At 39.0% G+C, this 26,923-nt stretch overlaps 2 protein-coding genes across 2 annotated transcripts in view; one reads left to right on the forward strand and one right to left on the reverse strand.

The window, feature by feature from the left end:
- Positions 1–1,715: 1,715 nt before the first annotated feature.
- On the reverse strand, positions 1,716–26,703 carry LOC113164801 (gamma-aminobutyric acid receptor subunit alpha-5-like). The gene is made up of 10 exons (XM_026364289.1): positions 26,406–26,703; positions 25,766–25,847; positions 24,840–24,958; positions 23,231–23,298; positions 21,813–22,033; positions 15,391–15,473; positions 11,060–11,203; positions 6,205–6,357; positions 5,752–5,963; positions 1,716–5,033 (listed from the first exon to the last, which is right to left on the reverse strand). The coding sequence occupies exons 1-10, from the start codon at positions 26,419–26,421 to the stop codon at positions 4,734–4,736; spliced, it is 1,398 nt and encodes a 465-aa protein (XP_026220074.1). The 5' UTR covers positions 26,422–26,703; the 3' UTR covers positions 1,716–4,733.
- The window catches only part of gabrb3 (gamma-aminobutyric acid type A receptor subunit beta3), a 58,938-nt gene continuing 39,730 nt past the window's right edge, over positions 7,716–26,923 (forward strand). Inside the window, exon 1 of the mRNA XM_026364285.1 lies at positions 7,716–7,867. Coding sequence (XP_026220070.1) covers positions 7,716–7,867 — 152 coding nt within the window. The remainder of the gene's footprint in view (positions 7,868–26,923) is intronic.

Here is a 26,923-nt window from a genome sequence, read left to right on the forward strand (position 1 = left end):
ATTATTAACTGATGCTAGAAAATAAGAGAAACCTCATCGTGCATGTGTGATGTCTGTCAGCAGCTCTCCTGGAATAGACAACTGTTGCTATCACAGCCCTGCATGCTGTAAGTCTCCTTAAGCTGACGTGCTGCGTGTGTGTTACATCCACCGGTTGAGAGACCAAAGTTGAAAACCTCAGTCTGCTTCGCTGCCCATGAGCTAGCTCTGGATAGAGTTCACATAATCAATCCTAAATTTGCCCTAACATGCACCAGCCACCGCTGTCCAGACAGTACACAGAGAAAAACAAGCGTTTGTCATCGGCTGGGACAGTCGGAGCTTAAATTGGAGCCAAGCGCTTCGCTGTAAGGGGCCCCTGTGAACGGGCGAAAGCAACTTGAGCGGAACTAAATCCCTTTTCTAACAGATGTATGGCAGACGAGTCTGTCACAGTGGCTGAAGGAAGGAGGGAGGGAGGGGTGCGCAATCATTTCTTGCCTGGCAAGAGAAGAGAGGGGTGGGTAAATGGATGGATAGATGGTTGGGAGCACTCATTCCTTGGATGACAAGAAAGGCGTAAGTGTGGATGGATAGTCTACCAAGATGCAGCACAATGCAGATCCTCTGACCTGCAATCAAAAGGTGTCTGTGGTGAGTTTACTGAAATATGTCGGTCTTAGTTTGTAAACTTGGGCCAACTGAGTAACTCTACTCTGCTAAAACAACCTGGTGTTGTAACAGAAGTAAATATCAGCATATATTCATATTTAATATCTACAACTGAAATCTTTATGTAAACACAAGCAGATGCTAAGCAGTTATAATGTTTTGCATGTTTACGGTGTTGTGTTAGCTTAGTAGCAAGCTAACAGCTGCTAATTAGCATTAACTAGCATTAAAGTTAAATCATTTGTAAGTTAGGTTTTAGACATTGTGCTAGCTCTGGCCTGGCTATATATTTTGCTTTGACTCGCTTGATTAGGTACAAGTCAAGTTTTTTTAAAAAAAGAAAACAAAATTAGCCTTGCAGGAAGTCGGTCAAGACAATTTTATCTCAATTATGGGGCTATAAGAAAGGCCAGAGGTCGCCAAAGTGATTATATTTCATCCTGAGAAGGAAATGAATGTCTGCACCATATTTAATGGCAATCCATGTATTAGTAGGTGAGACATTTCAGCCTGAAACAAAAACAGAAAAACACACTGGACTATTAGTTATTAGTGACCAAAGGCTTATTACAGTTTCATTTCCTTTGATAAAGTAAATAATGCTTGGCCGCTCAGCTCTGACAGGACAAACAGACTGTGTGAACTTCTGTAGAAACAATCTGAGACAAAAGGAAAATGTGGATAAGCAGCAGAGTCAGATGCAAACAGGCAGCGAGTGGAGGAACCGACACAAAGGTTGGACGTTGTTTCAGGGGATGTCTGGCATGTTCATCTGCGCTCGGTTGCCATGGCAACCCTAGAAAGACAGACGTATAGATTGCTTTAAAAGTGCATCTCATTGAACTTCCTTTAGCACTGGTGGTGAGCTGTGCAGTAGGCTCCTACTGACGGACGTCCACAGAGCAGTGGAAACATGGCAACACCTCAGAAAGTGGCAGATTCAACATCTAACACCACAGAATAAAAAAAAATAAAAAAAAAAAAATTTAAAACACATATCTTAAAAGATATATATATACTCAAGGTCCTGATTTCACAAAGCAAAGTCTACAGTAGCAGCTGATGTCATCTTTATTTACACGATTTTTCACCAAGCCAAAAAAAGTCATCTGGGGCAACACTCCCAGCTGCACATGACAGAGTGAACTATACTGTTTAAAGTCCATTTTTAGTCCATGATTAATGAAGCAGTGACTCTGAGGCAACTCTTTTGGCGGGAGCATGGGTCCTTTTTGTTCCTGAGTACATCTCACCACAGTCCAACAAGTCACACATGCTGTGCTATGGTAGGCTCGAAGCCATAAAGCCAAAACATGTGCTCATTGCTTCCAGTTTAATTAAGTCAATGAAGAAATAAATACACGAAAAATCAGATTCAGTTGAAACATTAAAAGCTACGTTTGGTCAGATGTACAGTAAGCTCTTCTACAAGCAACAAGAGAAAAGAATCTTACACACGTACACAAAAACATTAAGAAAAGAGAGTAAAACATACTCTTAATTGAATTTTAAAGTCAACAATAGACTTTGGCATTTTTTTCTTCTAAGGGCTTAAAACGCAAACATGAGAACCTCAACATTGTTCTTTTTTTTGTTTCTAAGCAAATAAGTTGAAAATTAAAAGTCTATTTACATGATTCCACTATGAGACTCAGCCTAATTTCCCAAAAACCTGGTAGCTTTAAGGCATGCTCCTTTATAGGCTCAGCATTTAAAGTGGTACAATTCTGCACCAATGTTAGCGGATTCAAAGTCAGCCTGTGCAATGCTCCTCGCATTTAACTACGTTGAACTGAACTGTTGACACACAGTGACCTGTCTCGACAAGGCTAGGCTGTGAAAGTTCAAAATGGAAGAAGCTAGCCTAACTTATTAGCTGCACCGTCCACTTTTAATGACTCTTCTTTGTTAGGAAAAAAAAAAACACCTTCCTTAAAAAAGAAATGGTTGAGTTAATATAATATAATAGTAATATAATAGTCGCTACCGAACTAGTCAAACTCGGAAAGTTAATTCTTTAACAATGAATGAAATCTTGTACAATCCTAAGAATAAAATGTAATGTAAGCAGAAAAAAATGAAGAAACTCAGCTTTTGTGACAAACTAGCACTTCCATGTTCAAAGTTTGCTAGCATGGGATCAGTTAGCTAGTTTTTTTTAGCTTTAAGAGCCACATATTTACTTGAACATGAAGACTAATTTAATGTCACTTTCTTGCAGTAGGTAGTTCTACTAAAATACAGAAACATAATGAGATACTTCATAGATTGTTGTTATCTTCAGTAACATCAACAATTAAATACTTTTTTTTTTTTTTTCAATTTAAAAAATTAGCCAAACTATCCCCAAGATAACTCCGATCTCGGAGCCATGTTGTCATGTTAACAGTGACGGCTGTTACCAGTAGCACCAAATGACAAAAACCAGCAAAACATTTGCGGCATATTCCAAATACTGTTCAGTGACAAAAGAGTTTTTATAGACCACAATAAATTAATAAAATACATATATAGGAGTGTTACTTTCATCTGGAAACTAAACCTGACTGAGTGCTGCTGCCTTTACAGAGATTTTAAGACACTGAATGTTTATTATACAGTTACATTCTTTACCTTTGTTGGTGTCGTTGCTGAAGTAAACAGAGATGAGAGGTTTGATAAAGTTGCTTGGTTAAATATTGTTGCTTCTTTACACACTGAAGACTTACACAGCTTTGTGCAGCTAATGAATTTAGATGTGAGTCTGGAGTGTGATTATTGGAGCTACACCACTGTCAAATGTATGTCTGTAAAATAGTTAAATTAAAATATTTTGCCAAAGGACAAAGTGGATTTTTACCTGATCCTTGGTCGTCACACTGAAGAGGAGTCTCAGTATCACTCTGCTGATTTGTATGTGACACACTGAAGCATGGATCTCTCAAGTAAGAATATTAGTTTTCTTAGCTGAATGACCTACACAATATTCAGTTAAAGCACATATATCCAATCCTAAATTTGTCCTTAACGTACCATTCACAGCTGTCCAGTACGCAGCTGTAAGTAGGTCACTGATTTACTAATATTGTTGTTGGCGTCCTGCCCTAAATGATGCCTTTCACCTTTCGTTGATGCCTTTTTATGAACGAAGAAGAGTCTTGTCATTTAGAAATTCTCAAACTTCGGTAAGGATAACCTTCTAAATCAATTTCTTTCACATTCAGATGAAGGTGTTTTTCGTCATTCTTCACTGAGACTGACTACCAACGCTTTTGGGAAACCAGACCTGCAGCAGTAGGCTCTGAATCTTCAAGTAAAGATGTACAAAGAGACACGCAAGCACCCACTGCAACAGGAGAAAATACATGGCAAAGGTTTTCCAAAAAGAGACATAAAACTAAATGATTAATGCACTTAATGCAGCATTCATCTCAAGAGATGTTTCCTCCACACAGTGTGGAATTAAGTACGTTTTTAAAATACATTGTTCAAATTCAAACACATCTTATTTTGCAGTTTTTTTTTGTAACAGCATAAGCTCAGTGCATTTTAAGCCTCCGTGATAAGAATACGATGTGTTTAAATATAGGCAAAATTGCTTAAAATGCCTACTGTAGTTTTATTTAAATCACTTGCTCGAGCAGAAGTGGTGAAATACTTTTAGCAGTGATTGACATACACATGGTCAGTATTCAAGAAAAAAAAATGTTTCCATGTTTTCTTTTTGAGAAGAGCGTCATGCAAATTGTAGCAGGATAGATGATAAAGAAGCAAAGCACTCGCTCTCTCGTCGACATAGTCTTTAAAGCAGTGTCTTTGTGATCACGCAGTTTGTTAGGCCATGAGAAACTGGAAAGGGATTTTGACGCAGCCTTGCATCCATTCAAAGTGCTTGAATTAGATAATTGAGTATAGTTTGTTTTTGTTCTTCAAGCGCAGATATTTGTTGTTAATTATTTTTGTCTAGGACAGAGACCTTACAACAGCCTCTTTCCGGTTAGTCCACCTGTCAACCCTAACCCGGTTAGGCAAAAACTTCCTCCCTTTAACAAACGCTCGGTCTCTGGAAAAAAAAAGAAGGAGAAAAAAATAATAGAGAGTGATTACGTTGAGATGACAGCTCCTTTCACCACTGGTTCTCTGTTAAGGTACGTGGCCCAGTAGACAAGGTTGAAGGTTCCAAACAGGACGGGGAACACTATCCGCGACATCTTGTCAATCTTGCTGACACTATTGTAGGTCTTCTTGGGGTCTACCATTTTGGTCTCAGTGGCCCGAAGCTGCACTGACGTCGTGTTAGAGATGGTGGAGATGGACACGTCCTTGGTCAGGTTGGGGGTGTAGTTAACACCTGCCGAGCAAACGTTGTTGGGCTTTTTTGATAGCACCATTGGGTCTCGTTTCTACAGTGGAGCAGATTACAATGAATACTGAATTAGTTTTAAGCCTTCTACAGATGCCATTTTCTCTGCTATTACCAGTTATATCAATGTGTTTCATTCTGTCTGGAGAGATTAGTGACTTTACAGAGGTAAAACATTTCTAACAAAATGTTCTGGTAAAATGTGGACTGCTCTGTAATTGAATTTCGCTAAGGTAGCAGCATGATTCCCAGCGGTGGTCTGGCAGTTTGATTTTGATTAATATTGACCACAGTAAGTTTTAACACATCCATTAAAGTTTTCTGTGTTTGTCTGGAAGTATTAAAGGTAGCAAGTCAGTGTAAAGAAATCAATGCTGTGATGGGATACCAACATGCTAATGACATAATGCAATTTATATGATCTGGACGTGAGAAAAAACTTCACAATTTTCACTGCAGTTCACACATTTGTTTTTGCTTTTGAACTATTTCCGTTTGTTTCCAATATTTATTCTAAGAAAAAATAACCATGTTTTCATTTCTAAGATGCTAGCGGGCACACAATATGTTTACCTTCAGACCTATATTAAGCAAGTGTAACATTTGTGTTAGAAACCTGGCTGTCTGCAGACAATTAGGATGCTTTGACATTGATGTTTAGCTTGTGGTTTATCTAGAACATGTAAAACCAGCAATAAAGTCCTATAAAAGAAAACTTATACAGTATATACAGTACATAGAGTGCCCATAAATTCTACCTTGGGGTGCTGTGCTTCCAGAGCCTTCTTGCCATCCCAGGCCCAACTCCTCTTGGTGAAATAGTTCACAGTGGCAAACTCAATGAGGGCTGAAAAGACGAAAGCGTAGCAGACGGCAATGAACCAATCCATGGCTGTAGCATAGGCCACTTTAGGGAGTGAGTTCCTGGCACTGATGCTGAGTGTGGTCATGGTCAGCACTGTTGTCACCCCTGGGTGCAAACAAAGGTTGTGACAAGTTTAAATTGAGTTTTTACAAGCTGGCTGAAAGCGAATAACAGTCTCCCCTCACTGTACAAAGGTGGGCGCTTTAATAACTCTTAAGTGCCAGCTACTACAGAGCTGTAGCTCAGTCGACTGCTATTGTTATTCTCCCCGGTGTGAATGTGCATGACAGGAATATTACCCAGATAAATAAAAAGTTATGAAGAGTAAATAAACGGCTTCACTCACCAAAGACAGTCCTTGCTGGAACTGATTCTCTATTTAGCCAAAATGACACCTGGGACAGGATTACAGTCATAAAACACGGCATATACGTTTGGATGACAAAATATCCAATCTTCCTCTTCAGGTAGAAGTGGGCCATCATCACTGTATACTGTCCTGAGGGGAAACAGATATAAAACAGGATATACAACAAGGCTAGTGGTTAAATTTGCCCTAATCACTGGATCAAACAGGTAGAAAAGTGCTCATGAACTCGTCTCATGAGCTTCTCCCCCAGCCAATACAGCTCTCCACCTTTCTGCTATTTCAGTAATGAAATAATCACAGGTGGAGGAGGAACAGTTAACAATGAAGCTGGAATAAAGAGAACATTTTATATTCAGTTGCATACAGCGACAAAATGAACCTGACTTCAAATCCATTATTAAACTGATAAATGAGCTCAAAGAGGTGGTAATTATTGCAAGAACATGGCAATAGATAATTATACAGTTAATGCCTAGGATTCGATGGTAATGGTACTGTAAGTGGCAAGGTAAATCTGGAGACTGGAGAGGAAGTGGTGTGAGAGAAAGACAATATTCAGTTAAACTAGTGAATATTGCTTTTGAGGCTTTGAAATATCCTCTTGCCAGCAGCAGTTTGTGACTGCAGCCTCTGGTAAACTATGAAAAATCCAGTGACTATATTTCACACACTAAGGCACATGTACACAGGCAGCTCTCGCCCTCTCTCTCAGAGTAATACATGAGGCTTTCTCCAGGCAAAATCGGATTTTTGAACCTCCCTAATCCCTGGTTACAATCTGCATCCTGCCATCAGTGAGAGAAAGAGAGGGAGTGAAGGGGGGAGGGCGGGTTGGTGCTGGTGAGTCAAGGCTTCCTGTCCTGGGATCCTCGCAGAGCTCTAAGCCCTGCCCACTCCACCCTGCCAATCCAGTCATTGAAACACACGCATACATACACTGAAACACACCCGAAGCATGATTTCTATCTGCCTGCAGGCACCACACATTTACAGACACACACTCTAAGCCACAGAGAGGGACACTGTTGCTAATCACTGGTGGGATGGAGGGGGGCTAACCATGTGGATATGTTCTGTCTATTCCTTTTTATGTCTTCTTTTTATAGCTGTTTGTGGAATAATGGTCAAGGCTTCTAGATGTGACCGGCGCGTGTGACTGGCAGGTCTGCGAAAGGAAGAAGAACCAATTCAGAAAATGTACTGCTGGCATCAAGAGGCAGCAGCCTGAAAGTGAGGTGGATGTGTCTATTTTGCAGGTGCTGCCTGCTGAAACAACAACAACACATATTAACATCAACACCACGACCATGCCTCGATCAGGAGATCCCCAACACTGTTAGCTATTTCTCATCCCTGGGCCCTCTGATGAACTCATGACTCCAGGCTGTTTGGCTCCTAACTACATCATCAACTTCTACTGGTGTGGGAAACGTCCGGACAGACGCTGCCGTCCTGGGACACCCCAGGGTCCCCTTTGGTCTTGATGCATGGATCCCGACAGGACTTGGGGCAGAGGAACAAAGAAGAACATGTTATTCTGGTGGATCTTACTGCTTTTCTCTCAAGGATTTGTATTTCACAGTGTCCAAGGGGAGCTTCCGTTTATGTCAGGAAATAATGCTGCCATGCTGGTCAACTGGTGAGTATGAAAAAAAAAGGTTTGCACTTTTAATTGTATTAACTCATAGCTTCAAGTATCAATTCAAACCAGTGATTATCATCAGAAAATATTTCTCATGAAGATGACATGAAAATAATATTCCATACTATGTGGTTCTTTACAAGTCCTACTAATTCCTACAAACTATGTTTGTAAATTGAACTGTTGCTTTAGTGCAACAGTACAGTAAAATAACCCCTTGACACTTTTAGAGTCAGGGGTTATTTAAAGGAAAGACATTACTGTCTGAGACGGAAGAAGCCATGTCCTCAAAGATGTCAAGTCTTAAAAGAAAAACCTGGAGACTAATCCCCTCCTCCATGTCCTCAAATGGGACATTTGACTTAAATTACATGTGTTAATTAAACCCTCACAACATCACAACCATCCAGTATTTTAAGCTATGGACCCTCATACATGGGTTTTTAAGATTAAGACCTAATATCAGTTTCCTGTGGAAACAGGATGAAGCAGCACACCTAGAGCCTGTTTTATTTGCCAAGAGTAACAATTCCAAAAAGGTCTGACAATCATTAATTGCTGTTTTGAATTTCAGCTTACAAGTGCTTCATTATTCTGTCTAGACCCAATGAAACAGCAGGCGACTGTCAGACTTCTTTTAATCAAGCAAGGAAACAACACTTAACTCCAGCTGACAGCTTGCTTCCGTCTCGCCTTTTATCAGAATAAAGACAAATCAACTTGCCTTCGCTGCAAATAGACCTATTTTTGTTGGATTTGTTGTCCTTAATATAGAACTTTTCCTATTTTTGATTTTCTGCTGCTTTGCTGGACCAGGCCAGCTCAGGCATGTTGTACTTCATACTGCAGGATCATGTAGCCAAAGAAATGTCTCTGAAAGTTATTAACCAGAAATTCAAAGACATGCTGAAAGCAAATTAACCTTACGGACTGAATGTGACCCCTGAGCTCAGACTCATCAGTCGTCTTCACTGATTTGGACAGTTTCCAGACAGATGCTTTGAGCTGCATGAATGACTATTTACTGCCTTTAGATCTCTAAGTAAATTCACACAATGTTTAGCATTTTGTTGAAACAGTCAGGACGATGGGATAAAATAAAGCTTATGTTTGATTATCCATTAAAAAGAGAAGGAGTCGGTTATTGTAGAATGTCAAAGGAGGGTGGAAATTATAGAGTAATGATGAAATTTGACATAATTTGACAGGAACTATTTGTAGCTTCTCATACTGAAGCATAGCTTGTGACTGGCCTGCTATTATTATCATTACAGCACTATCACTGCAGTGTTCTTTGGGTTTGTTATGAGATTCAGCAATTTAATCTGGTTCAGTGCATGACCATTTGGACCTGGTCAGTTGGCTGATTTCACAAAATGCAGCAGACTGTGTAAACATCTGTTTGGGAAAATTATGTTCTCAGTGCTACTGGACATGAAAGAACACATTAGAGGCTGATGCTGAAGTATAGTTATGGAGTAAGTGAATTTTAACGTACCCTGGTAAGTTTTCGACCCCTCATAAAAACATGTGGTGCGATACTGGAGGGTCCTCATTGTACATAGAAGCATGCTAGCACATGGGCGACGCAATAAATATTCTCGTAACTATTCCGTTGAAGAAGGAAGCAGCTAGCTAGCAAATAATGGGTTTTATAATGGAGAAGATGTGTATGTATGTGCAAGAATGTTTATTCAACACACTCTGTGATTTTTTTTTATGGCCTTGCATGGATTTTTTATGTATTTTGCACAGTAACACTTTAAACTAATTAACACGTACTGCTTATATAAAATGGTTTCATTAAACACTGACCATGTAGATTTTGCTTTTGTAAAATATGAAACTCTAATTAAACAGAATGTCCCTGGTCTTACTGATATATTTTTTATTTATCAACCAATAGTTTAGGAAGGAGGAATCACGGAAGGCAGTACATATATGTCAGCACTAAAGAAGACATTTAGACTTTTTCACATTTTTAGTGAACTACCTAGCAGACTGGTTGGCATCCCATCCATCAACAATCAAGCCAGGGAACCAGTACTACAGCTCAACAGCCAGGCACCTATTCAGTCCCCTAACTGATAGACTCTTTAATTCTTCACTTTAACCAGCAAAGGCACGTTTTCAGTCATGGTAGAGGAATAAAAATGGGGGAAATCCACAGTTTTAATAATTATTATACTAGAAACTGGGAGGGAAGTGTATTACAGTTGTGTTTTACATAAGAGTATTAAGCAGATGCCTTTCAACGCCCCCACCCCCACTAACCCCCACGTGTCAGTGTGAGGCTAACCAATCCCAGCATACAAACAGACACACACACGTGTGTATGTCTATCTTTGTGAGGACTTTTCAGTTTCAAGTCAAACGATTTCCATTGTGGTAAACGTCCAAACTAAACCTTGTTATTGCTTAATCATCAGACTGAACTCTGGTTCTGGTTTCTGTGCACATCATTAAAATGTCCTCACTTTGGAGGTGTTCTGCTATCGCTATATAAGTATCCATGTACTGGTGAAGATAAATGTACAAGAACACATACAAACAAACACAGATACATTCAGGCACAACCAACCAACCAATCCCTGACTGATCTGTGATGTCATCTTCTTATGCAAAAGCTGATGGGTGGTTTGATGGGGAGGATTAACCCTAGGTCTCAGGTCTCTCTAGCTCTATGTGTGAGTAGGGGGGGAGATATGCTTACACCCATGAGCTCATGTGGGGATAAGTGTTGTTTGACAGGGCTGTCCGGGCCTGTAGACAGCTGGTTGTGTGAGGGATAGGCTACTCTCCTCCACTAGCTTCCACTCATTGACTCAGTTCTCTTGAAAATGTTTTCCACATTTGCTCTCTGCTTCGCCCATGTCTCCTTTTCTAATGTAGAATTAGTTACGCCACATTATTTGGTTTATTACAGTACTTACATGAAATTAAACATTTGCTGAAATAATGATGTAAATGAGTAAGCCTTGTCTGCTGAACTCACCTTGAAGCTTGTTAGTGACAATAAAAACAAATGAGAGTGGGTGGGTGTTTACTTAAATATCTATTTACTACATCTTGTTAAACAGTAGTTGTTGAGGTTCTAATTATTAAAATGTCATTTGCTGTTATCTATTCTTTAGTTGTCTTGTAAAAAAACCTGTCCTGCTAGTTTTGCTTTTTGCCCTTCACACGTACCTCTGCTTGTGTGTATGTCTTCTGTGCCAGCAGTTTGCCCAATAAGATGGTACTGGTTGAGTCTAGAGCCATCCTCAGCCACCACCACAGACTTAGCAGCTCCCTGAGTCCAAGTGTAGACAACCTCTGACACTGGATAGGCATCTATGAAAGAGAAGGGAAAAGACGACTTGAAATGATCTTCTGTTCTAACCACAGTAGATTAGACAGAAAGTTTGAACCCTGTCATCAGTGTCTTTGAGGAGTCATTCAGTCTTTCTGGCACTTTTTGATTACACCACAGGCTTATGACCCAAACAGAATTTTACTTGCATGCCTTTATTTATATGTGTGGGTGGATATTTGAGTGTATTTTTGTTTAAACCAAACCCGTGGGTCAGAGGTGAGAGTACCTGTCAGCAGGAACCACATCGAGTCAGATTAACCCTAATGTGTTATATCACATTATAAATTTGCCTCTCTTGCAGTTTTATTTATTCATACAGAATCTGTACACACAGGTCGATGATTTATTGTCTTGGATGAAACATGCAAAGATAAAATATGTATTTTCAAATGTCTTTTTTTAATCATGTTCTCCAAAGGCTAACACCGGGGATATGAACTAGCTATGTTTTTTTTCTGCTCTGACAGGCACTGTTTAGTTTTGCCGACTGTCATAAAGCCTTGCGTAACAGGGTTGTTTATTTCTGTCCGACGGATAACATCTTAACTTGAGCATTTCCATCCTAGGTGTTCACTTGGCACATGGATAATGATGTAGAATGTATGTAGTGTTTAAATTTGGCACTGTCAGGCCAAAGGCCAGAACCGTAATTGGAGGGTAGTTAGATTGGAGTAAGGGATTATTGGTGAATTTCATTATACAGAGGAAAAGCTAAAGACTTTGGCAGCCAAGATGGTGCACCTGTGCCAAGTTTTCGACAGTTCACGCTTAATGCTTTGCTGCTCCCGTCTAGTGTGTAAGGCAAAGGGATCTACAAGTCAGCCAAACTCATCACTGACTATATAGTAGCTCTATGCACTGACTGAGGCTGTCTGAAATATTACAGGATTTTAGAAGAAGGATTTTCAAAGTACATTTTTTTCCTAAAGCACAAATCCTTGGACCTCAATTGCCCTTTTTAGTGTCTTCGATAAAGGCATACAATATACTGTATATCTACTGTGTGTATCACCTCTGTGACTGAAGTTTGGTTAAGGTTAGACAACTAAAATGAAGTAAAACTAACAAAAAACTTACTTAAAGCCAGGTTAATATTACTGTTATTTAAAAGAAACCACTACTGTCAGTTTAAATAACCAATTAGCTGTTCAGATCTGCCAGCAATAGTTGGAATACCAGCTAAAAATTAGCCGTCTGCTTTATCTGTAAAATCAAGGACCCATTGTTTAAAAAAATATACAGTATAAGATAAATCTGCCACTGGTATCATAATCACAGGTGATTTCAAATGTTTCAATAAATAATCTATCCTGTCATTTTCTGATGAGAAAGTGGGAGACAAACACAAGGTACAGTATGTGTATAAGAATCTGAGCCTTTACAACAACTTCAGTCATCTCTAAATCTTGAACTGATGTTCAAGAGTAAATATGCTTATCCTGAAAGCGCACTGATGTTCAAGTGTGGTGAACGAGGTCAGAGAAGTAATTCAGATGTTCGAAGAATAGAAAAAGGCTCAGAGAGGAGAGCTAACAAAGTGATTCCCTACCCATCACTAGCAGCTGGATAGTGTAACCTCCAATGTGGCCTACCTCCAGTAGTGGTCCTTAGGCAAGACCTCCTTACTCTTACCCTGCCTGCCTTTGCTTTGTACCTTGTGAGTCGCCTTGGATAAAAGCGTCAGTGAAATGACTAAATGTACATGTACAGATGTTCAACTGGATCACTGCGTTATGGGCGAGGCTGTCTGAAAGATAACTCATTAGACCATAGCTTATTACTTTCCTACAGCTCAGGAGGCAGGTTTTGTTCGCCTCATACCATCATCTGGATCTTTATGCACAGATTTAGGGAACATGAAGTTTCTATACACATGTCACGCCATAAAAACCAGGTTTTCTTTATTCCAAATGACTAGTCATTTATTGTGACAAAGCTGTAGATGATGATAATCGTACAGTGATTTCTGAGAAAGTACTTTTAGTTCACAGCAGTTCCATCTGTATGAGCTGGTTTCAACTTGTGGCCTTTTACTGATACACATTTTCTATGATTGTCACTGGTTGAAGAGTTCTATATTTATTGTGTTGTCGATCCAGCCACAAGTTCCAATGCTCAAACCAACCTGCAGTTTTGCACTGGCTGCCATCTGGTTTGTTTTAAGATGAGGGACTGCTACATAACACTGGGCTCAACATTAAATGAACACCAGGAGTATTCATCTAACTGCTCAGTGTAGCTATATTTGAGAACTCTGTGGATGAAGGCCAGCAACTAAATTAAGGACTGTAGCCCAGAATAGGGGATTAGTTGCCCTTTACCTGGGCCAACTTTAGAGCCTACCTTCATGCTTTAATTGCACGATAAATCACTACTGTGTCACAAACTGGGGGATACAAGCAGCTATGGAAGACAGGTGCATGATTGCATTATTCAGATCTATTATGAACCTCACAAATGTAAACTGTGGGCTGTGCTTTTTATGTGCAACATGCCGTCTTAATAAAATGACAAAATGTTTCCTGTATCTTTTGCAGAGACGGTGTTTGTTTTATAAATATAAAATTCCAAACCTACAGTATAGTAACTACACTCTGACCTGATCGTCTGGAAGCTGCTGTGACTCCATCACAGAGAAAAAGTCAACAAATTAGCTCAAGAATGAGAGTTAATTCAAATTACAGTTAGCTAATGAGCTATCTGTAACTGAAAAATATCCATGAACCAACATTTTGGTAATTCCTTTTGTTGGTTTTCCCATAAAAAGCCTGGCATTCTTTTTTTTTTGTTATGCTACCATTAAATCCCATTTTGTTGTGTTAATTCCAATGTAAATCTTGAAAAGGGAATAAACAAACATGAAAAAAGAGATATTATCTTTAATTATAACTTGTAGTGGCAATGATTTTAGGCTAAAATTATACTTTTCTGCCTGTTGCACAGTTTGATAGCCAGGATGAAAACATTTTTCACTTCATTGTTTCTCTACTGTCTGCAACAAATGATCAAATCTTGACATTCTGAAAAAGGGGACGAGCCCATTTTTCATTACATTGAATGCTGTCTCCCTTTACCGCCCACTAATGACAACAGCATGACTGAAGATTCAAGAAGCTTGAAGCTTAAAAAAGAAAATCATGGTTACAGTAAAAATGCTGTTTAGTATTGTTACAGATTAGTAAATTAGGCGATTGTAACTACAGCATATAATCATCTTGTATTAATAGTGTGAATGTCCAGCATTTGACCCTTTGAGAACAAAGGCTAAATCCGGTTATGTGGTCAGGTCAGACGAAGACGTCTCCATTAGTGTTAGAACTTAAAAAAGACACCATGAATGGAAAGATCTTCTACATAGCAGGACACTTCAACTTGTAAAAATCCTGTGTTACCATCAACACATTATTCCTATTATACACTTACACCTCTCACCTGCAGGGTGTTGCACCTAGGTGATTAAGTTAGAGTTTACCAGACGAAGGCCCAGCAGCTCCTTACGCTGTAATTGGATCCCCGTCAAATGTGTGTACATAGGGAGCGTGGGTGGACTGTGTCTCACAGAAATCTGGAGATAAGGGCCTCATCCTTTTAGCCCAAGAAGCTCCCGAAGTGTGGCATTTGGCCAGATCGGTCTTTAAATAACTCAAGGGCCACTCAGCTTTCTATATGGTACATGTCCTCACAAGCAGGATTCACAGACAAGTCATCCAGTTACGTAGGGATTGAGGAAAACCCTTGTGATCACTGACCTAATTAAGTGTTATAGAACATGCAGTGAGCTTTTCTCTTTGTTTCCTTTTTAACTTCACAGTTGTTGCAAGATACCATTTAGCAACTTACTGTCACTTAGAACCTTTTGTAACTAAACCACTGTTTAGTAAAAGTTACACAGTCTTACTTTAAATGTGAACTTGGCCGTCGTGCATTTATTCTTATTTTTTTCTCTTATTTAAAGAAGCCAACTCAGCGATCCAGATAATGACTATCTGTCACAGAAGCAATACATTAATTACTCAATATTGCTCAAAATAATCTCTTATTGTTCTCTATCTTTAGATTAAACATCTGAATTTCTTACTGAATTTACCACTGAATAGTATATAATAATAGCTGGGATTAACATAACCCACATTATAAATATAAAACTGGACAGGATTTTACTCACAGCTGCCAAACTTCAGAGGGCAGGCGTGTGCGTCCATGGGGAAATCCTCCAGCTGCATGGGGCATTCTGCTGATATGGTCAATCTGAGACAAAACATACAATACAGTATGTGTTAACAATGCAACACACTCCTGTCCTAGCATGTAATAATTAACACATTGTGAGACAGACAACACATGACAATTTCTATCAGTATCCATTTGGAGTTTAGATTAGTCTCTTGTTCACATGCTACTGAATTTAACCTTTAAACATTTAACTGAGTAGGCTTTTTTAGTCAGAGCACTATACAACCACAGGAAGCTACACACGCAAGATAATTAAAATTACAGGCTACCAATAACCAGTGTATAAAATTCATCATAAAATCTTTTAAGAAACGACATAGGCAGAAAAGAGATAGGAAGGTCATTTAAAAAACACATAAATATATTTTGTCTGATTTTCAATCAGCAGGTTGCATTCCCAGGAAATTATGTTGTTCTCTTTCTGATATGACAGTAGAGGTTAATGGGGTGTTATTAATGCCTTAAAAAGGTTAATAACTAATTTACTATTTAATTCTATATTGGTTAGTATCACTAACAGTATTATAACATAATATGGGTTGATAGGTCAGGGACAATCCTGTTTTTAGGGTGCTTCTTTGATTCCACTTGATTCTTCTACTTCTTCTTTTTCCTTTTTTGGGACAAATTATTAATAATATTTTCTCACTCAGAACAATAAAATAATATTAGATTTTCATGCATCTAACTGGCTAGGACCACATTTCTCCTTTGGAACACTAGTATTGAAGAGACAACACTACCACCTGGTGGTGACAGAGCTTCTTTGGCATTTCTCTCCATAAAAGATAAAATAACCTTAGTGTTTTTCTAAATGAACTTTGGTTAAGACTCATTTATCATCATCACCTCATCCTCTACCCCTTAATGCTTTTGAATTGTTACAGGTTTAAGGTGGGATCCCTCAGTAATAATCTTCCACAATCTATCACTTGTCAACTTCTTACGGAAGCTCAATCCCTGGTTACAGTATCCCACTGATAGTACAGTAACCAGGAGTGATGGTGAAATCTTATCTTATTCACTTATTCTTTCAGGATTCAAAACATTCATTTATCAATTTCCCTAACTGCTTGTCTATTTAAGGGTAATGGGAGTGCTGGAGCCTATCCCGGCTGTCACTGGGCAAGAGGCAGGGTACACCCTGGACAGATCGCCAGTCTATCACAGGGCCAGATTCAACACATGACTTTATAATTTTAGCCACCATAATGCTCATCATTGTCATTGTCCTAAAAGAATCAAGCATATATGTCATAATTATGGTTGGTTATGTTTTTAGCTATCTGACCTACGCTGATTTTAATCCCTCTGGGTATTCTTGCTCATGGCAAGTAATCCAGTGATATGATAATGTGGAATCACTGAGCTTCATGCGGTGAAACTAGTACATTAGTAACAGTAGAAGGTAACTGATTTGCTCCAAAACCTCTAGCATGTATAGTGTGTACTTCTGCAGAAGGTTTCCCAATTATATCATTAAGGTGAATGAAGCATAACAAAGTAGGATAAGAGGCCATCTCCCTACAGAGATGACTGTTTTGGGGCTCAGCTTGCTTTCCACATCAGTGCAGGATTATCCAATTACTGTGTCGAAAACAGACGAACGAATGAAGATGAAGATGATTTTGTACGGCGGAGAGGAAAGAGTGTCTTTGGGATAAATAAATGAGAACATGGCTGTTGGCTATTATACCATGTTCTAATTATTCATCTGGCCTTGCCCCATTAGGAGGGATGCTTGTAAAGATAGCTGCTTTTAATTCTGGCTGTATTCTCATTTAGGCCAGAAACCTAAATCTGTTCCTTTAACATCAAAATCTTTGTATCACTTTGCAGCTATAATTTGATTCTTAGGGTAAAACAACAAATTAGATTTATGTTCATCACTGGGTTAAAACCCCAGAAACAGTCTGTCACACCTAAGGGAAATCTAAAGTTTCCAATACACCTGACCTTGCAGAAAAGTCGAGACAAAGCAGAAAGAGCTGAGTTTTGAGCCTCAGAGCCTTATGCTGTATTAACCACTGAGCCACCATGCTGCACCATCTGTCTTTTCACACTAACAAGCACATTTTTAAAACTTGTATTACATATTGTCGGTTTTGTGGGATTTCAAATTATATAATACATCCAAGGTGTGAGAAGACAAAAAATACTGTGTTAAATTCAAAACCATTAGCAAAAAATGTAGGATCTTTATAATACTGCATAGAGCACAACTCAGTTTTTTTGTAATTTTATAATATTACAACATTATATACTATAATCGTAATTTTTTGGTATTTGTACACAGTAATTGTCGTGGATTTCCAGCTGATTATAACAACAATTTCTAATAATATAGTTTGTCAATAAACATATCTTGGACCCAAGGGGTCAAGTGTCCAAGTGCAACCACAATGAACCACAAAATGATCTCAAAGAGACAGAAATGACAACAGAAAGTATCAATTCATAATATTAGTGTATATAGTATAGAGTTTCCGACTACTGATAAAGCCACACTGTATATGCAACCTATCAATCTAATATCTAATGTGCAGCCATTAAGTCTATATGCATTAAGACTGCATAGTGTTGTGAAAAGTGGCATTTTATGAATTATTCATGTAGACAAATACATATTTGCTTTCTAAAACCAACCACTCATCCTCCTCCTCAGGGTAATGGTTTTCAAATGAGCTTGAAATCCACAATCCCATTTAGTTAGTGGAGAGAAAAGAGAAGAGCTTTCACTGACACCCATACATGATGTGAAAATGTGTGTGTGTAAGTGGATGTAATGTCTGTAATGTACACTGAGATGTAATGTACACTGAGATGTCTGCTAATATGTCTGTTTACTGCTGTGTACTGTTTGAATGTATGTGTTGTTTACATGGGTGCATGGTTGGCATGAGTGCTTGGTTTCTACTGTGTGTATATAAATACTGTTTTATTTGATAAAATGAAGTAACTAAATACATATACTCATGTACTGTATCATTACTTACAGTGTTTTTATATTCTCATGTTATGCAGCTCTGTGTTTTAGTCCTAACCCTAACCTAAATACTCTTCCTGTTAAGGGTTGCAGGGGTGCTGGAGCCAATCATAGCTGTTACTGGGCGGGAGGCAGTGTACACCAGTCTAGCACAGGGCTACAACAAATATGATCAATCCTTTAAATAGAAACTCTAGTATAGCTGTGTTTTACATGTATCACATGGTTAAATGCCATGGTTTGTTAGTGATAGAAAATATGTACATACACCCCCCTACAAACAGTTTTAGAAAAGTGAGGCCAGTTCCTCCAGTTTTTCTAGCTGCAAACTGAAAACATTTGGGTTTAACATTTTCCTTTTTAGCATTCCAGGTTTTATTTCCAGGTGCTTACATCTGGGTCTGAAACAAAACTTAGAAGATAGCACCTTTGGTTTGAACCCAACCCATTTTTCATGTGGGCAAAAGTATTTGAAAATGTAGACTTAAAATAGATTCAAGTGTCTACTAGTCTACTCGTTTGATGTCTGTTACTTGGCACACCAGTAGTTTCTTTCTTCTTCGGGACATTTCAAACGGTTTTACTGGCTATGATCAATGTTTGTGCAACTGATTTTCCATCTTCTCTCAACTTCAAATTGCTTGTTTTTCACCCATAGACAGCTCTCTGGTTTTCATGTTGGTTACACCTCTTAACTATAAATACAGCCTGAACAGACAAAACAGAATCTGAAACTGAGTGTAGACATTCAGTTCTATTCATTGTTTGAATAATCAATGTAATGGATAATAAAACACACCTGTCAGTCACATTTTCCAGTGCTATTGGTCACATGAAAAATGGGTGGGTTCAAACAAAAGGTTCTATCTTCTAAGTTGTGTATCAGATCCAGACTTAAACACCTGGAAATTAAACTGAAATGTGGATCTTTTGTCTCATGTTCATCTTTTGATGTCTAAACCAAATATTTTCTAACTACAGCAGTAGTAAATGAACTGGCCTTACTTTTTTCCAATACTTTTGGAGGGGAGTGTGTGTACGACTCTGCATTATTTTGCAGATGTTGACATGTTGTTTTTGATCAGTGTTCAGGTTTTAGATCTAAGAATTGGCTTACTTATCAATTTAGTTGTGTGGTATTTGCACTTGAAAAATGGCACAAAAACAAAATCTGAATCTTACAAATACAAAAACATTAAATATTTGAACAGCACTTATTATGGGACAAATGTTGAATAACTAAAAAGGTTCATATTAGAAGTTTTGAGGCATCAGTTTTGAGGCATCAGTAATAGCCAAACAAGACCCCTGAGGATTCATTAATGTTGAAAGGGGAACCTTTGATTAATGTAGAAGAACAGCAGGGAGCTTGAGCACCCAGCACATGTCTGGTAACAGTACTTCATACACAGTCCAATCAATCCAATCCTAAACAATCCTATTTCCATTTCTGTCATTGGAGTTCTACAACAGTTTGTTCATAAACAGTTTAACAGGGAGTGGGAGGTCTCTATGCACCAATTTTAAGTAATGGCATGTGTCTTTTTCTGTATTAGTATTATTTCAGATCAGAAGACAAAAAAGTGAGTAATATCTGAAGGAAAAACGTTTGTTTGATTTCTACCAGTGGAGTCGACTGAGTATCAGTGACTATACAAACACCAACAGTAACTTATGTGCATACTGTACTGTTAGGTACAAAGGAAAAACTTCATACAGTGCAAGTGGGCATTAAGAGAAACAGAACACTGCTGTTGTAAGTTTGCTGTGACCTGCAGGTACCCAGATGGCCCGTGTGTATGTGTGTGTCAATGTGTGTTTATGCAGGAAATAACAGCAGTGCTGCCTGTGGTTAAGCTCTGCTGTTAATGACAAGCACAGCACTGTAACAATCAGACGATTAAAAGCAGCCTACTGCTGCTTCAGTTCTACTGTGGCAGGAACTCTGATGCTATTTTTAGATTAAGGACACACACACACACACACACCCATATACATTTTTACACTCAGATATGAATACATGCATGCACAGATTTCCATAATATTACATATATGGAAATTAACACAATGTCTAATTTGTTGTTGCCTTAAGGTCAGTGTCGCTACAACTGTTTAAAACAGCACCTGCAGTGTGTGTTCATGTACAGTGGCAAGAAAATGCAATGACACTGTTTCCTGGTTTTATGCATGAATTGGTCATGAAATGTTATCTGACGTTCGCCAAAACCGCAGATATCGAGTAGCACAATATATCTAAACTGAACTGTCAACATTTATGCCACATGCAGTGCTTCAAATAATTCAACGTTAGATTGATCAGTACACAAATCGTTTTACCAATAGCATTATTTTTTCTTGCCTGTACTGTAACATTTGTACATGTGGCAAAAGATCATCTCTGGATGTGTATATATGTCAGGGTGGTTGCATTTGGATAATCTGCCCTCCCTCCACCATTATTCTCCCTGTGGGCAACACTGGTATCAGATAGAGTGCTTTCAGCTGTGATACACTCAGTCATAAGCCCTGCAGCTACAGTAACTCATGAGGATAGCACAAAATTATTCCAGTTCTCCTGATCCAAAGGTTATACAGAATCCTGGTGCATAATTGCATTAAAATGAAAAAAAAAAAGAAAGTGAAATTTTCTCAATTATTCCTCTATTATTATGCAGAGAGAGAGTTCAGTTTAATTACTGGTGGTTGCTTCAAGTATTCACCATCTGGAGTTCATTCCTGGCCTATTTCTTTTTTATTTGCCACTACTTTACTGCCAAAAGATATAGTTCACAATAAGGCTGCTTTTCATAATGGATGATCCTTCTGTAAATCCTACATTTAGAGATTAAGAGATACCTCAATCTGGTATTCATGTGTCAACATGTCTTAATATTAATCTAAAAACACAAAGAATTATAGTAAATTACAACACTTTCCTGTATTTACTGTTTATTTTTTGCTCTTCATATGGATATTTTCATGACAAAGCAAGTACCTCTGATTGGCCACTGGGTGTCACTACTCCCCTGCAGTCTGAGTCACATTTTAAAGCTTTCTATGACAGTACATTTAAAACTGTGCTTAATATTATGTTGCCTTTCATTTATTATTCATACTATTTGTAGAGCACATATTTTGGAGGTGCCCTCCAGTTCATTTAAAGATCATGAGACTCAATACTGCCATTGAAACACTGAAGCTTCAACGGTACTTTACTGGGACCAGCCATACATGTAAAATTAATGATTTATTATCACAAATCTTGGTCAACTGAGTGGTTTAGAATTAAGTTTCTTGTGAAGCTAATCACCCTCCCATGACTGATTGTTCGAGGTAAAAGAATTCACCTGAAGAATATCGGTACCTACCTCATAGTGTAAAGCAAAGTGCCGTCATCCTTCAGCCTCAGCAGCTTGTTGGGCGTGGTCATGTTATGAGCAATAGACTTCTTGCCATTAAGGAAGAAGGTATCAGGGGTCCAGATGTTGCTGGCCAGCAGGTTGTTTAACGGCAACATTTCCATGGGACCTTTGAAGCATAGACGTTCGTCCTTCCAGCTCTGGCGGAAAAACACATCTATGGTGTATTCCTGTGACAAACAGCAAAAGACAGATTACAATTTTTCATATTTACCACAAAATAGTAGTGAGAGCCAATGTTTTGGGCCGAGAAGTAAACTTAACACTGCTCTCATGTTTGACAATCCACCTGCTCTGTGATCAATGCATACCAAAAGATGATGAAGGTGAAAGATCTTCCTCTGGTTGGAGTTTTAACTGTATTTTAAGACACAATTACGATTTCACTGTTAAGCTTCAGAATAGCCTTGTGGTTTATTTATCCAAAATAAGAATATACAGCTATATATGGTCTCTAAAATCATACTAGTGGGGTGTTTTTTCATAAACATCCTCACTTATAAAGAAAATGTTTCAAATGACATTTTCTTGTCAGATTTCAAGGTTTATATAGAGTTGCGACAAAAAAAGAGATTCAGCAAGATGTGCTAATTTAACCTAATTGCCAATCAGCTGAAAATGGTCATACAGTGTGCATATTACAACAGCAGCTCCCCCTTTATGTCTCCATAAATCCAAAAAGATTTTACGGATATGGTGATCAAACATTGCGGTGTAAACATCCATCATAAATGTACTCGTGTGTGAAATATCAGCTTGCTTCAAACTTGAAAAAACAAATGAACAAGAAACAAACACAATCCTCCATCCCACAGAGTAATGACGCTGTTAGCAGACTGACATATAAGCTTTCATGGACTGAAAAACCATTCAACACTCTCGACACATTTCATTAATCAATCATGCTCCTCTGTCAATAACTTTTTAAGTCAATTACAAGAAAGCGGCAAGTTTGATCACTGCTGTATCAGAGTGTGCCAGGGATATGGCAGGGTGTAACAGAAGATATAATGAACGAGGAGAGGTAATGCATTTTTCTATCCATGTGGAACCTTATAGTTCATAAAAGCATGGATTAATAAAGAGATGAATTATCTGGAACAAGTTGGAATTGATCAGCCACATTGTATTAAATCTAAACGTCTAGTTGAGCCATGATAATTTAATTTAAAAGTAGCAAAAAATCTTTAAACACACAACTAGGACATAAGTATTCTTGCCAGGAAAAGCAGGATTGGACTGTAGAAATGGTACTAGATACATGTTTTAATCTAAAAATACTGAAAGCGTCAGAGACAAGTGCCTGTTTGTCCAGCTTAGCCAATCTCTTCTTGTTTGTTTATGGCGTTTGCTGCAGATGATCTCACCATCTCTGTGTCAGACACTGGGCCAAAGCTGGTCACAAAAATATTCGTTTTGATCTCGGTCACGTTCTCTGTCGAGAGAGCACAGAAGAGAAGAAATGAGGTGTGGGGAGGTCAAAGAAAGGCAGTGTTACAAACTTATATGAATTTTAATTTAATGACTAAATAAACACTGGGTTTTCTATGGTAAGCCCCTGACACAGCTAAATAAAATGTCAAACTTGAAAACAATATTCAATACAGTATATTTTCTATTGTGACTATTTTTTTTAAATCTAAGGCTCAAACTATTTTTCCATTAATCCACTAACTATTCTATACACGAATCAACAAATTGTTTAGTTTATAAAAATGTCAGAAAATAATGAAAAATACTTTCAACAATTCCTGGAGCCCAAGGTGAAATCTTCAAATGTCTTCTTTTTCAAACAGTCAAAGCACAAATATATTCAATTTACAATATCTGGCATTTTTGGAGTTCTATAGTTGCTGCTAGTTGGTTCCACTTGATGGAAATGGAAACGATCAAATTCAAAGATATTACGAATACTGATCTATACAAGCAGTGTTTAGCCCAAACCCACATTGTTTTTCCAGCTGCTGTGCTCTGTCAGTATGGTGTACATTTCCATGACATTTATCCGGATGCAATTCTTCTTGTTCTGATTTCGTGGGATATAAATAAACTGAATTAAAAAGGGTAGCACCTTATTTGCCTCATTTGCGCCAGAAAAACCAACGAAATCTCCTCTATGCATATAAATTTAGTCTGGGAAAGCTGGGATTGGTCGTGCTGTGGAGAGCAGCTTGTTGAATCCTGAATGAAGGCCTGAATGTTTTTCTGGTATGTATTTATAGGCTCTCTTGTCAAGGGTAGCAACCGTTACCAGGATGTGAGAGCAGGCTTTTGCCATGACACATCAGGCATTCGGCATGAAAAAGCCTGTTTTTTTTATGGGACAATTACTGTACACACCTATGTCATGAAGATAAAGAAAAAGAGCTGATTAGGAATCAGTGGAATAAATGCCACGCTATTAGAGGTAAAGAGGGAGTCAGGGATGGCGAAAATGAAAAATGAAAAGCTTTAATTTGAATACTCCCTTAGGAAAGAAAGTCTCCATCTTTGAATGGCAATTTGTCAGCTCTCAAGGTTGTCTCCTGTTGCCAGGGTGAGCAGTGTGAATAAAACACCACAGCACACTGAATTCAGGCTGTATTGGCTGAATTGGCTTGATTGATTTACTTTCCCTCCACCACTGTGGTGTACAAGAAAAGAGCGCATGCATTCATGATCTTTCAGAGGGAAACACAGTATCTGACAATGACGTGTGTGTGTGTGTGTGTTCACCTTAGCTGACAAGGGAGCAAATTCCACATCTGCTCACACAGTTTGTACCCCTGTATCTGCCAGTCTCACAGCATTTTCCCAAGAATCGGTGCATGAAATCGCAGCAGTGGGACAGCCTCTGTCATAACAGAGCTCAGGTTTGTGGGTTAGGCTAGCCTGCTGGGAGGCTCTACCGTCTTGTTTTTAAATAAGGAGGCTTTGAATGTTGCATTTGCAATGCTAAAATGAGAAATAAAAGAGCATAACATGTCCCCAGCAAACCTCCAAGCCCTGGCCGGAGCCTGTTGTCATAACCGTCCAGGAGCCCGTCCAGGATCCTGGTGAAAACTGTGCTGTCATTGGCGCCGGTCTCCTTCTGAGCCTCTGAGGACAGGCAGAGACTGAGAAAAGGAGAAGATCTTGGTGTTATTTAACCTGCAGGACGTCCAACATGACACAGTTATTTTGATTAATTAGCTTGCCGCACTAAGGACAAGCTTGTTCTGATTAATTATTGAATATAAGTGCAGCTTACAACTACCAGTAGAGATAATTAAGGCTTTGACATGTGATCCAAATATAAACAAATGAGTTCCCCTTCTAAATGGCAAGAAGGAAGGCATTATGGGGTGGGGATGAGGACATTCTTGGTGACTAGAAAATGAGGAAAACTATGCTCCTCTTTCATACAGAGAACACTGTGTCCATGCACCAGAATTACCACAGAAAGAGACATGAACAAAGGTTACAAAGTGGATTTGAACATGTGATCTAAAAGCTATTTGTCTACTCAGATGAGAGTGCACTATTCCTACTATCACCAGCGATCGTTTTTGCTTTGCTTTTCTTAAGCGTACAACAGCCACTTAAGCAGTGCTGTAGCAGAGTGCAGCTTGGATATGTGATCAATCACTGAGAGGAGGGCAGAGCTGGCAGGAATCCTCAGCAAGAATACATAAATATCCAATAGTTTAATTTACTAAATTGCAGGTAGAGCAGTCAAAAGACGTGATAATAGTGCTAACTGCAACTGAAAATCAAAGTTATGACTGGATTTTATTTAAACAGTGACAACTTGAAGACTGTTATATTGTAAAGATGTAGTTTAAGTAGTTTTATGTTGTGAATAAATATCTTTCTTATTAACACCACGTCTAGTACTGACTAGCAACTGCAACTGTGTCACATGTGTTAAGTCCTTAGTTTACCTATTCTGGCATCCACACAGGAGCAGGATGGAAAGGGTGAGCTTAGCCATGACTGAAAGTCTGCCCACTTTGTTGTTTCGAGCTGTAACACACATCCACACAGAGAAAAGGACAATGAAATAATGAAACCACATCACAAAATATCAAAGTCACTGCAAAAGAAGAAAAAGCAGTTTCACTAATGTTGTTTCCCTGAAGGTGTAGGGATCCTAATAAGGGACCCCAACTCACACAAAGAAACTCTGCATACTGTACAGAGGCAGACCATTACAGGAATCCCTCCATCAAGCAGCAGGACAGTCTCTGCTCATTGAGGATGCAATCTGCTACTCTATAACATCCAAAACATCTACCTCATAATCCCCACTAACACTACAAATGCTGGGACATCATAAGAAAAGACATGCAAACACGGATATTGTTTTCTGCAGTATGATCCCCATTGAGTGAAGATCCTGCTGCGTTTGAATCCAGCGCATTACGGGCCACCCCCGAGCCCCTTCCCATCTCCTCACCGCTCCTTCACCATTATCTTTCTCCACTCTCTCCATCACCAAAAAAAAAACATGAAACTGAACCTCATTCCTATTTCCCACGCTGCGTCTAATGATAAAAAGTCGGATGGAAAAATGTGACCTACCTGAATGCAGAGCCATCACCACCCAGGTTTATTGTGTGGCTTTATTCTCTCTCCTCCAGCAGCGACTGGAGGCTGGGGGTTTCCGTCTGCGGTGATGAAGCTGGACGACCACGGGTTCAATCACCTAATCCGAGAGATTGTGTGTTGTCTCCCCTCCTTCTTCTCTGTAGCTTCTCCACCATGAGCTCTCTGTCTCTCTCTCCTCCTCTCTCTCTCTCTCTCTCGATCTGTGTTGTAGTAGTGTGTTTGCTCTCCCTCTCCTATACGCTCCTTCCTTATTCAGCGCCTGCTGCACCGCGTCTCATGCTTCGCCTCCAGAGGTGTCGCAGCAGCGGCGGCGGCAGCAGTAGCCTATCACACGGGCAGCCTCCTCAGTGTTGTCCCCCAGCCTCATCGGAGACTGAATTCACTCCACATTTTTTCAGTCTCTCCTGCTGTACCGCCTACTGTGCTATGGACGGCTGATCATTTTGTAGCAGGAGCTCCCCGTCGGTGCTTTGTGAAGCGGTCCGGCACAA

Source organism: Anabas testudineus, chromosome 2 (assembly GCF_900324465.2).
Source record: "Anabas testudineus chromosome 2, fAnaTes1.2, whole genome shotgun sequence".
Lineage (NCBI taxonomy): Eukaryota > Metazoa > Chordata > Actinopteri > Anabantiformes > Anabantidae > Anabas > Anabas testudineus.